Raw genomic sequence first — 12,901 nt, 5'->3', positions numbered from 1 at the left:
GGGAGGGATACCGTGACTGAGTACTTCAAGTTTCAAAGTCCTATCAGAGTTAAACCTGCCAAGTCCCTCTGAGGAAACATTCCTATCAGCTTTCCTCCAAGTTACTAATACCCAGCCCTTAATACTACATCACTCCATATAGCAGCCATTTTGAGTTCTGCTCACTAGTCGTCCCCTCAACTGACATCCAAAACTCACCTCTTTTTCCTCTGGCCAGGGGTAAGAATAACAGACTTAGCCCTGACTCTGTGTTCCGAGGACTCCTGAATCCATATTTAAAGCATTCTAAGTGAAGATTTATTTAAACTACTGACCATTGGTGTTTTATTTCAAATGGTCTCAAGAGATGAATTTTAAATTGCCTCTTCTATCTGTAGTTTATAATCTACAAATGACTCCATGCACCACCATGATCCTTGTCTTCCCTTAACCTCATGTTTCGTTCTACCTACTGGATTTAGCCAAGAGAAGTCACAGAATGGGTTCCATCAAAGTATGTCTAGTGTCTATGACAGCACAGTAGTATGCTGTATGACCTCTTGCCAGTTCTGACTTGAGGAATGACTTGAGGAACTCAGCCACAGGCTCTTGAGATCATCTCTTGGGCCTTTGTTTGCTGTTTTCCTCAGAACCCCAGTCCCAGCCCCAGCCCCAGCCCCAGCCCCAGCCCTTTGGCTTTCACTCTTAACTCCTCTCATGACCCTTGATTGTAGCTTCGGGTTAATAAAATAAGGAGACCAATAGAACAACGGGAGTGAGCCAGGTATGGAGGTGCACATGGGTAACCCCAGCACTCGGGAGATGGAGGCAAGGGGAGTCAGGAGTTCAAATTCACCCTCAACTACATAGTGAGTTGGAGGCCAGCCAAGGATATATGAAACCCTTTCTCCGAAACAGACAAGCAAGGGGACAAAGAACAAAGGAATCATGGCTGTGGTCATCCTAGCATCTAGCACCCACTTGTCTTGACAGAAGTTGGACCTGTGGTTTTTGTTTTTTTTTTAATTTGGTTTTGTTGTTTTGTTTTGGGGGCAAGGTTGTTCATGTGGACTTGAAGCTGATTGGAATACAGAGAGAATTTTGAGGAGTTCCTGGGATTAAATCAGTGGTTCTCAACCTGTGGGTCATAACCTCTTTAGGGGTCAAATGCCTCTTTCGCAGGGGTCGCCTAAGACCATCAGAAAACACAGATATTTACATCACAACTCATAATAGTAGCACAAGTACAGTTATGAAGTAGCCACAGAAATAATTTTTTTGGAGGGGAAGGCTTACCACAACAGGAGGAGCTGGATTAAAGGATCATAACATTAGGAAGGTTATGACCCTGACTTAGATGCAGAAGGAACGTTGTCTCCTTTGCATTGGTTTTCTCTTAAGAAGAGGGAAGCTTCTGTTGTCCCCAGAGGGACAGTTACCCAGGGAGGAAGAAGAGGGGGTGATGCTTTAGTTGTGGGGTCCCACCTGGGTTGGGCAACCAGAAGTGTTGAAATGTCATCTTGCAGTGTGGAAGTGTGCCACCTACACTGGCACACTGGTGACCTCACCTTCACTAGCAAACTTCCAGAGGGCCGTGCTCCTCCTGCTGGAGCCGGAGTCTGGGTATGTCACCCCGCTGCTCTTTTTAGTGTTGACGTTTGGTGCTGATGATTGCCCTGGGCGTGTGAAGTGTGATCAGTGCCTACGCCAGCCACCGTTGAGCCCCACCCCAGCTCCACCCGGTCACTCTTTAAAGGCTTTTTCTCTTTGAAGACAGGTCCTGCTTTCTGCTCTTTCTGCACAGCGTCTGTCTCTGTATTCCATTTTTACTGCTGCTGTGTCAAATTACCACGATCTTAGTCGCTTCTAACTCACAACTTGTCCTCTTAGAGGTCAGAGGTCCTAAACTCAAGTGTCAGCAAGGCTGTGTGCCTCCAGAGACTGCACAGAGGGTTGTTTATTTGCTTTTTCTGGTTTCTAGGGTCCTCCTGCATTTCTTGGCTCAAGGAACCTCTGTCTTCAGAGTCAGCAACAACATCTTCAACGCTCTTTCCTTCCCTTTTTCCATCCTTTCCTCCCTCTCTCCTTATTCCCATCCCTCTCCCATTTCCACCCTCCTCTTTCGTGGCTCTTGTCTCCTTCTCCTTAGGATTCTTATGATCACATCTCCATATCCTTAGCTGAACCACATTGACAAAGTTCCTTTTCAACATTGCAAAGCCTAAGGCTCAGAATGTTGGCATCTTTTGCATGGTCATTATTCTGACTTTTGAAGAGCCTGGTGATGCCTCTTCAGTGCAAAGGAAGTGCAGGGGAGACCTCTACCTTCACGTATGGGTCAAAGTTTGAGGTGAGACTGAGCACATGTTCTCTTTGGGGAACAAGAATTTCCAAGCCCCCTGCATAATGGGCATGCAGATTGCCAGGTGGAGTCAAGAACACTGAATCTTTCCACACCTAGACATTGAAAACCCCTAACATCTATGTATGTGCGAGTGCATGCATGTGCGTGTACGTGTTTTTATCAGGGAAGGGGACATATGCAAGGTTACATATGAAGGAGCTCCGGGGATAACTTCGAGCAATTGATTCCCGCTTCTACTATGTGGGTCCTAGGGATGGAAGCCAGGTCATCAAGTCTGCAAGCACCTTTATCCCCCAAGCCATCTTGCTGGCCATGGTTGCTTTCTAGTTTGGGTTTATTTTTCTTACCAGCACTGGGAATTGAACCTAGGACCTCATGAATGCTAGTCAAGCACTCTTCTGCTGAGCTGTATCTCCTCTCTCACACACACTATTCTCTCTCACACTCTCCTTCTCTCAAACAGGACCTTGATAAGTGGCCTAATCTGGCCACTCAAGACTCCCCAACTCAGCAGATCTTCTTGGTGGTCTTTTCTTTTCTTCTCTTTTTTTAAAGATTTATGGGGTTGGGGATTTAGCTCAGTGGTAGAGCGCTTGCCTAGGAAGCGCAAGGCCCTGGGTTCGGTCCCCAGCTCCGAAAAAAAGAACCAAAAAAAAAAAAAAAGATTTATTTATTTCATGTATGTGCGTACACTGTCAATGTCTTCAGACACACCAGAAGAGGGCATCAGACCTCACTTCAGATGGTTGTGAGCCACCATGTGGTTGCTGGGATTTGAACTCAGGACCTCAGGAAGAGCAGTCAGTGCTCTAACCACTGAGCCATCTCTCCAGCCCCTTTGTGGTCTTTTCATATTTTTCTTTTTCTAATTCTTAACTGAGGAAACAAAACAAAAAAGAGGAAAGAAATAAAGGAAGAAAGGGAGAGAGAGAGAGAGAGAGAGAGAGAGAGAGAGAGAGAGAGAGATGCCCAAGAGAATCAGATAAGTCTGGAATTCCACAGAGCTCTAAAAACCAGTGACCACTAGGGATAGATTACTATGGAAAAGAACTAGAGTTTTCCATGACTTTTTCTAGCTAGACCAAAGCTATAAAACTTACATTACATCTCTTCCACAAGATTCCCGGGGCTGGGCTGGCCCAGCATGGACTGACACCCATGCTACTTCTGCTTTCAACACATCATTTTGTGTTCACCATTTTTGTTTGTTTGGGGTTTGGAGAAGGAGTATTGAAGGGGGAGTTAAAACAAGGTCTCTGTAGCTCAGGCTAGCCTGGAATTCATTAAGCAGCCAAGGGTGATCTCGAAGTCATGTCTGCCCCCTAGCTTCAGCCTCCTGAGTGCTCAAATTACAGGAACATACCACTATGCCTAGCTTCCAGTTGTCTCTCAACTCACTCTTATACCAGAGGGCCTGGCCCCAGTAGAGCCTGTGTAGATGGGTGATGGGTAAATAGAAACCTTAATGTTTCAAGCTATAGTGCCAGCGGTCCCTTATTCATGTGGCCTTCCTAAGTCACTAGACTGCAGGTATGCAGAAGTCAGGGTCTAGCTGTGCAGAGAGACAGAGAGAGAACATAGTCATTGGCCACAGAAAGGGGTGCTGGGTGTTGGATGGGCAGCAGCAGGCTTCCTGCACACAGAAGGCCTTGGCAAACACCTAGCAAGTATTGCCTTCACTCTCTGACCTTTCCTCTCTGCTTGGAGGCTCAGGTTTCAGCCGCTGTGTTGGAAGCTGTTCTGCTATACTAGGAGACTCAAAGTACCCTCTCTCCTCCCAGTCACCTGCTGTGAAGGCCCAGCCGAAGGGTGAAGGGTAACACTTGGGCCTATAGCACTGTTCTGCTGAGACCGGGGGCACAGGCCATCTGCTCAGCCCTTGCTCCCTCTCACCATTTGTCTCACTCCTGAAAGATCCCTCTGACAATGAAAGGCTAAATATTAGTCAAGGTCTGAGATCTCCTGACGTTTGGAGGTAAAGGAACGCCTATCCTTTGGTCACCTCAGTCACCCTGAGTTTTGTAAAGAGGATTTGATGTTTTCTAGTCCAGCACACAGGGAAAGAGCCAGGTTCTCCCCTCTTGTGGGTTTGTCCCGCTCTGCCTTTGTTTTCCTCAAGTACTTTCTTGTCATCTCTCTACCCTGGCCTCACCTCCCCTCGGTGGAGATGGTTTTGTTTGTGAGGGTAGGGTTGGGGGTGGGGGGTCAAGACCCAAGCCCTTGCTTCCCAATCCTTACTCATCCCTGAGTCACGTGGGTTTGCCATGTGGGTTCTGTTTTCAGGTCTTTTTATAATCCAGTCTCCTTCACCCTTTAGTCATCGCTGATGATTCCGCCTGGGTTTCTGGGTATAGGACACCTGGCCCTGTACCCAGCGTGTTTCAGGGCCCTGGGGAGAAGACAAGGTCACGGCCAAGTTGTTTAGTGACTTGGGCTGGGTTATCACCAGGCATGTGATCCTGAAGTCCTTACTGAGTTGAGTAAGATAACCAAATGTGTGTTTATCAAGATCTCTGTCCATCTGGAACATTCTAGTATTTACAAAATGTTCTCCCTGCTCAGGCACTTTCAAAATCCTTCGTCCAGCAACATGTTTTGATTCTTCTGCTGTGATACTGGGTTGACTAATCAATCACTCTTGCGTGGGGAATCAGGAGTCTCTACTCTCAGAAGTCAAACTTCCCATTACACTTTCCACTCTGTGAAAACAGCTAGGGATTGTCTCCACAGTTAGTGAAATTCTAAGGGAACAGTGGAGAGTGGCGTCCACTGTGGAATGTAGACGGAAACTGCAGAACTAATGGATTACAGCATTTTCTTCCCTTATTAAATATTTGTTGTGCTTCTGCTGTTTGTGGGCACCAATGAGATGCATGGGAGCTAAAGGCATGAAAAAGATACAAGGAGGAGGAGGAGGAGGAGGAAGAGGAGGAGGAGGAGGAGGAAGAGGAGGAGGAGGAGGAAGAGGAGGAGGAAGAGGAGGAGGAGGAGGAGGAGGAGGAGGAGGAGGAGGAGGAGGAGGAGGAGGAAAACGGAAAACAGGGGTTGGGGATTTAGCTTAGTGGTAGAGCGCTTGCTAGCAAGTGTGAGGCCCTGAGAGTTTGGTCCTCAGCTCCGGGAAAAAAAGAAGAGGAAAACGTTAATATAAATATATAAGTATGGGGGCTGGGGATTTAGCTCAGTGGTAGAGCGCTTACCTAGGAAGCGCAAGGCCCTGGGTTCGGTCCCCAGCTCCGAAAAAAAGAACCAAAAAAAAATATATATATATATATATATATGTATGTATGTATGTATGTATGTATGTGTGTGTGTATGTATGTATTTAAAGACTGAATTTTAATGAGCAGCCCTGGCTAACCCAGTACTTGATATATACTCTAGGATAGCCTTGAACTCAGACCAGTCCACCTGCCTCAGGTAACTTGAATATGAACACGTATCACAATGAGATGTAAGCAAAATGGCCTGAGACTGTTCCACCTAGGAAGGACAAACTTTGTACCTGGTCTATAAAATGTGACCGATATCGCTTCCCTTGAAGGCAAGTTGCTGGGAACCCATAAAATGACAAAGCTTTGTGGGACAGGGGGGTCTGGAAAGGTGGGAAGAGTTTGCCAGTGCAAAGCAAAGCAGGGAAGAGATCACACATAGCTGGTAACGCAGGACCTTCCTGCCCCAGTGACGTGGCCTCAGGGTCCAGTGAGATTGGGAAACAGGAGTCCATTTAAGGATAAGGTGGTGGGGGGTTGGGGATTTAGCTCAGTGGTAGAGCGCTTGCCTAGCAAGCGCAAGACCCTGGGTTCGGTCCCCAGCTCCGAAAAAAAGAAAAGAAAAGAAAAGAAAAGAAAAAAAAGGATAAGGTGGTGCTGTACCTTAGCCATTCAAGTGGAGTCAGAGCCCATGGGAGGCAGAAAAAGCAGAGGTAGTCGGTGCTTTTACGCTGTGTGTACCTTTTGAGCACTAGAGAGTATCCCGATCACTATTTCAGGAAAAGGGCAACCAGGCAAAATGTTACCCCCTTGTTCTCAAGTACTTCGTAAGATTCCTGCTTTTAAGATTCCTGCTTGGCCAGTCGTGGTTGTGCACACCTTTAATCCCAGCCCTCTGGAGGCAGAGGCAGGCAGGTATCTATAAATTCAAGGCCAGCCTGGTCTACATAATGCGTTTTAGTCTAAAAACAAGAACAAACAAAAATTAAATAAATGCAAAGAAAGAAAGAAAGAGGAAAAGAAAAGAAGCTTTTGCAAGCCGTAGCTCCCGAGAGTTGTCTAGACCGTACGGCTGTGAAGTAGCCAGGCAGGTCCCACGTTGTTAAAAGTGCTGTGACTCCTAGGTAAGGGAGCAGAGCTGGGGGTACCCCCCACCCGGTACCACCGGAGAACATAGACAAGTAGCTGGGGAAAAGTCAGGCACCTGAGAACTTGCTGTCGTTTGTCACTGAAAAACACACAACATTTCCTTCTAAAACTAAATGTGCACTTACTGTTATGAGCAGAGTCCTGTCCCTGGTTATTTACTCACAAGAAATAAAAACTCTACTCGAAGACTTAGAGGTATGCCGAGGTTGCTCAAGACATGGTTCAGCAGGTTCGGCTCTTGCCACACAAACCAGATGACATATGAGTGCAATCCTCAGAACCAGAAGGGGAGAACCAATCCTCAGGGTTGTCCTCTGACCTCTGCACACGGCGCCGTGACATGCGATCACCTCCCACACATAGACTAGTAATGAAATAAAGGGGTTTTTTTGTTTGTTTTCATTTTTTTTTTTTAAGAACAAACCAGACAGGCTATGCAGACCAGGGAAAACTCAAAAAGATCTTCTCTGCCTCTGCTTCGCAGACGCTGGGATGAAAGGGGTGCGTCACCACACCTGGCTAAAATAAAGTTTAAAAAAAAAAACAGATTAATGCGATACGGGAGCTAAAGAGATGACTCAGCAGTCAAGGGCATTTGCTTCTCTTGCAGAGGACCCAGATTTGGTTGCCGACCACCCCTGGGTAGGTCAAAACCACCCTGAACTCATTCCAGAGGACCTAATGGCTTTATCTGGTCTCCACGGACACCCACACACCATAGCATAGACCCATAGATACACACACACACACACACACACACACACACAAACCTTAATAAAAAGGGTTTAGAGGTAAATGTCTTGTGTTGTTGTTGTTGTTGTTTTGACGAGCTTGCAAGGCTGCCTCTGGCTCACGGCTGCTCTTACTAAGGACGCCGGCTACCTGGGCTTGAAAAACTGTTTGACTTTCCTGAGGCCTCTCTTCCAAGTCTGAGGGACAGAAATGAAGGAGCTCAGGGAAACCATTCCCTAACCCCCTCAAATGATGAAAGCCGTCCCCCACCCCCACCAAACCAGGCCTCCAGATAAGTGTGATCCCCTAGTTCTTCATGAGAAGTCAGGGACGGAAGTGCACTGAATTTCCCTTATCTAAAAATGATGGAGAAACGACACTGAAAAACTTGGGTCTTCTGGAAACTTTGAAGCTATTTCACCCCATGGCACGTGGTTGTTTTTAGGGGGCGTCACCAGAGAAGAGGAAAGATTCATTTCAGAAATATTGCCGTAATGGTTTTTAACCCCTTTAATTGTGATCGCTGGTGCTATTTTGAGGAAAGAGGGCAAGCTTGACAGATTTTATACACAGCTCTCAGACTTCTATTTTCATGTTTAACTTTTTCATCGCAGTATGGGGAAACATCTCAACAGTTTGTCTCTCCTGCTTTCTAATTTTCAGTCAGAAAGATGATAGATGCCTAAAGTTTGCCTTTATGATTGGTTAAAATTGTGTGTGTGTGAGTGTGTATGTGTGCGTGTGTATGTGTGTGCATGTGTGTGCATGTGTGAGTGTGTGTGTGCACATGTGTGTGTGTATGAATATATATACCATTATCCAGCTCTTTGAAAGTTTGGGGGAGTCTTGAAGGGGTTGGTTCATTGATAGAGTTTAGGTTTTTGAGGCACGGTGTCATACAATAGTCTAGGCTAGCCCAGAACTCATTTTGTGACCCAGGCTGGCCTTGAAATCTCAGCAATTCTTCATCATCTCCTGCTGGGATTGCAGGCCTGGCCCCAACACTGGGATTCTCTGTACGTAGCTTTAGATGTATAATAACCCCAGACTGGCAGGCCCTGCATATCCATCAGAATGGGGAAAGAAGGCTTGTGTCTACATAATGGAATGGACACAATAGAACCCAACTGTTAATACATAACAAAGCACATAGATCCTAAAGCATTGTGTTTGGTGGAAGAAGTCAGATCCAAAAGCCTGTAATTCCATTTGTGTGACATTTTGGAAAAGACACAATTATAGGAACAAAAATCAAATTGGCGGTTACCGGGTTGGGGATTTAGCTCAGTGGTAGAGCGCTTGCCTAGGAAGCGCAAGGCCCTGGGTTCCGTCCCCAGCTCCGGAAAAAAAAGAACCAAAAAAAAAAAAAAAAAAAAAAAAAAAAGACATCAGTTAAATTGGCGGTTACCAGTAACAGGGGTAGAGGGCGCATGAATACAAGGGAGCGGAACACAGAAGCACATTTTTAGAATGTCGGGAATATCAAGTGTGGGGATGATTAACAATCCATCTGACAAATCTCATCAAAATGGACTCCTTAGAAAGGTGAGCTTTGATGTGGATGGGGTGGCACAAGCCTGTGATTCAGACGCTTCAAGAGGAGGCTGAGAAGGGACACAAAGGGTTCAGCTGTTGTTCCTCATTGCTTTAAGGTGAATTTTATACTGCGATAAACCTAAGAAGTAACAAGGAGTCCCTAACCCTCTGCTGCCCCAGAACCAGGCTCAGAAAGGCAATATCCAAGATTATACTCAGGCTCAGAGCTCACCGTGCAGAGAGAACGACTGGAATCCTCAGTCCATTCTGTACCCTGATCATGAAGAAGCCTCCTGGGCCAGTGCCCACACTTCCCTGCCTAGCCCTGGCCTCCAGCCCTGGACAGGGAATGAGTGCTCAGAACAAGCTCTAATTTGGGGCATGTAATCCCCATTGTAACCTATTAAGTGAGCCAAAGTTTCTGGTCACTGGGGCTGCGCGTGTGTGAGGGTGGGAAGCTGAACAGTGTGCTCTGGGTAGCAGGTGTCCTGCGGTGTCTGAAAGCCTCTCCGGGATTCTCATTTCAGTGCTCCTCACATGGGTCAACTGCTCCAGTGTCCGATGGGCCACCCGGGTTCAAGATATCTTCACGGCTGGGAAGCTCCTGGCCCTGGCTCTGATCATCATCATGGGTGTTGTGCAGATATGCAAAGGTAATGTCTCCATCCCTCGCTCGGACTCATCCTGAGATTCCCGAGTGGTGACTTTGACTGGCTTCTGTTGTTCACTTGTTTGACAAAGGGGACGAGATGATGTTTTCCTCGGGATTAGGGGTGCCCACCTCCATTCCCATCCGCCACTTTGCAAAGATCCATCTCTCTGCCCTTGCTTCAGGACTAACGCAGCAAAGCAAGGACCCCAGATCTCTGTACTCAGGGGCTATTTTGCCACAACCCCAGGGAAGACATTTCTTGCATTTTCTCTTTGTACTTGGTTAGTAGCTTAAGATGAAGGGCAGATGAAGAGAATTTCATATATTTCAATATTGCTCATAATCTCTGGGGGGAAGGAGCTCTACATTCTTGAGGCCTCTGCCAACATTCCCCATTGGATTTGATCTGGATTTGGTTTCCATGGGACCCTGCAGCACTGCTGGGCTCTGCACATCGTCACTGCCTCTCGGGGAAAATGAGATGACAAACAGGAACACCTCCTGCCTGCCCACAAGCCCTGCGCGAGATACTCCCCTTGATCATTTTAATCAGCGGAATTAAGCCCTTGGGGGGAGGGGAGGGTGGACGGACAGACATATTGTTTTCAGGGATTTAGGCTTAGGAAACATTGTGCTATCTTTTCAAAGATAAAGGATCCTTCCAACCCTGTTCTCAGTTCTTTCTCCTGATCACACAAACCTCCTTATTTCTTGTCCTATTGCTGGGTTATGGTTGTCCAAACAGCATAGCCAATTTCTTTGTCTTAACCCAGCCTTATTTAGTCAGCAGCCGTGGGTCTGTGTGGTGCGGGTGTATATACTCAAACCCAGGGTTTTGCACATGCTGTGCTAGCCCTCTAACACAAAGCTACATCTTCAGCCCAGAAACTTGAATAAAATAGGTTCAGATGTATTATATGTATTTTATATTTTATCTGTGTAAGTGTTTTGCCTGCACATACGTATACGTATGTGTACCATGTGCATGCTGAGTACACATAAAGCCAGAAGAGAGCATTGGATCACCTGGTTGTGAGCCACCCACCATGTTGCTGCTGAGAATAGACCCTGGATGCTCTCTTTAGGTACAGCACGCTCTCTGAACTGCTGAGCCATCTCTCCAGCCCAAACCTGGCACCTTTTTTTTACCAAAGAACCCAGAAGAAGACCAAATATCCCTTAGGAAGTGATGGACTGTGGACAAAGCAAACAAAATAGGCTTGAACTGACAGAATGCTAGAGGTCTGTGAGAACTTATATCTGAGTGTTGGTTGTTCTTGATGCTTTCTTCATGAAACACAATAATATATCAAGAACAGTAGTCCAGAGGGCTGGAGAAATGGCTTAGTGGTTAAGAGCACTGACTGCTCTTCCAGAGGTCCTGAGTTCAAATCCCAGCAACCACATTGTGGCTCACAACCATCTGTAATGAGATCCGATGCTCTCTTCTTGTGTGTCTGAAAACAGCTACAGTGTTCGCGTATGAATAAAATAAATAAATCGGGGTTGGGGATTTAGCTCAGTGGTAGAGCGCTTGCCAAGCAATCGCAAGGCTCTGGGTTTAGTCCTCAGCTCTGGAAAAAAGTTTTAAAAAGTTTAAAAAAATGTTTAAAAAAGTAAATAAATAAATCTTAAGAAAAAGAAAGAAAGAAAGAAAGAAAGAAAGAAAGAAAGAAAGAAAGAAAGAGAGAAAGAACAGTAGTCCAAAGACTGCCTTGACACTAGCTCCCCCATTTACATGGACTGTCCTACTAAATACCATTGCCTTTTTTTTTTTCTTTTTTTCTTTTTTTTTTCGGAGCTGGGGACCGAACCCAGGGCCTTGCGCTTGCTATGCAAGCGCCCTACCACTGAGCTAAATCCCCAACCCCACCATTGCCTTTTTGAAAAGGACATTCTGAGCTGTGCTTTGAGCCAAGGCCCCTGTTTGGACTCATGGTTCCAAGGTTCCAGGCTCTGAGAGGTCCTGGGCCTGGATTTCCTCTTACTCTGCTTCTCTTACACAGTAGGTTCACTGAAGAACAGACAAGGAGCTAGCATATCACCACAGGGGAGGTTGAGGCAATGCCTGGGTGGCCATGGGCTCCTGGGCCTGGGTTCCTCTCTCTGAGCAGCCTCCTGCCTCTTGTGTCCATAGGAGAATTCTTTTGGCTGGAGCCAAAGAATGCATTTGAGAATTTCCAAGAACCAGACATCGGCCTCGTCGCTCTGGCTTTCCTCCAGGGCTCCTTTGCCTACGGAGGCTGGAACTTCCTTAATTACGTGACGGAGGAACTTGTGGATCCTTACAAGTGAGTCAAATGAGTGGAGCTCTTCTGTTCACCCTTAGGTCACACAGTATCCACCGCTGGAAAAAGGAACCATGGACTCCCTTCTTGCCCCATCCAGGACATGCCCTGGTCTACCATAAAATGACAGTTGATATCCCAGGAATTCGAACCATTTACCACCCCCCTTATTAAGAGAAGGGGAAGCATCCTGAGTGTCCCAGGGCAGGTGAAAACTCAAGGGCTATGCGGGACAGCACGACTGCTATAGAAAAGGTGCTGTCCTGCGAAGTCTCAGCATTTTATCTGTTTGGGGCCAAGCCCAACCTTCTATCGTAAGACAGCAGAAAGGGTGCATGGTCCAGATCTGAGTCAGGAGATGATAAGCAGGTGAAACATGTCTCTTGGCCTAAACTGTTCTATTTCCTCTCAACTGTTCTGTTCCTCTATTTCCTCTATTTGCCTCACCCGAGTCAAAACCTGCCTCCCAAACAGAGGAACAGCGTGCAAGTCTAGGCTCCCGGAGTTCCCCAGCAGAGAGTGTCCCCTGGCTTCCCTCTGACCTCCTCTCCCTCCACAGGAACCTTCCTAGAGCCATCTTCATTTCCATCCCACTGGTCACATTTGTGTACGTCTTTGCTAATATCGCCTATGTCACTGCAATGTCCCCCCAGGAGCTGCTGGCCTCAAATGCAGTCGCTGTGGTAAGAAATCGCTCAGGGTCCCTGACCCAGAGTGCCAACATGGATCTGCCTGTTTAGCCCACTGGCTTTTCCCTGATGCAGGGCCTCATGGAATGGGACATCATCCCACCTCCTCAGGTTGAAATCCACATGCATCCTCTGCAGGGTATCTTCCAAGTGCCCAGGAGCAAACTAATGGCTGGGTTAGTTCCAAGACAGCTACCATGGCTGCCTGAGAAGTTGCCAGAGTCTATACGGCCTTTGGTATTGAAATATCTAATGTTTTATAGAACAAGTTCACTGTCTCCCGTAAGCTTGCAGATTATGTA

General features: G+C 46.8%; 1 protein-coding gene across 1 annotated transcript in view; it reads left to right on the top strand.

Moving 5' to 3' along the window:
• Slc7a8 (solute carrier family 7 member 8) overlaps positions 1–12,901 on the top strand; it is a 60,218-nt gene that overhangs the window by 34,055 nt on the left and 13,262 nt on the right. Inside the window, 3 exon segments of the mRNA NM_053442.1 lie at positions 9,498–9,623; positions 11,760–11,913; positions 12,470–12,593. Coding sequence (NP_445894.1) covers positions 9,498–9,623; positions 11,760–11,913; positions 12,470–12,593 — 404 coding nt within the window.

This window comes from Rattus norvegicus, chromosome 15 (assembly GCF_021556685.1).
Source record: "Rattus norvegicus strain SHRSP/BbbUtx chromosome 15, alternate assembly SHRSP_T2T, whole genome shotgun sequence".
Classification (NCBI taxonomy): domain Eukaryota; kingdom Metazoa; phylum Chordata; class Mammalia; order Rodentia; family Muridae; genus Rattus; species Rattus norvegicus.
Note: the sequence above shows the minus strand (reverse complement) of the source record. Positions and strands in the feature narration are given on the sequence as shown.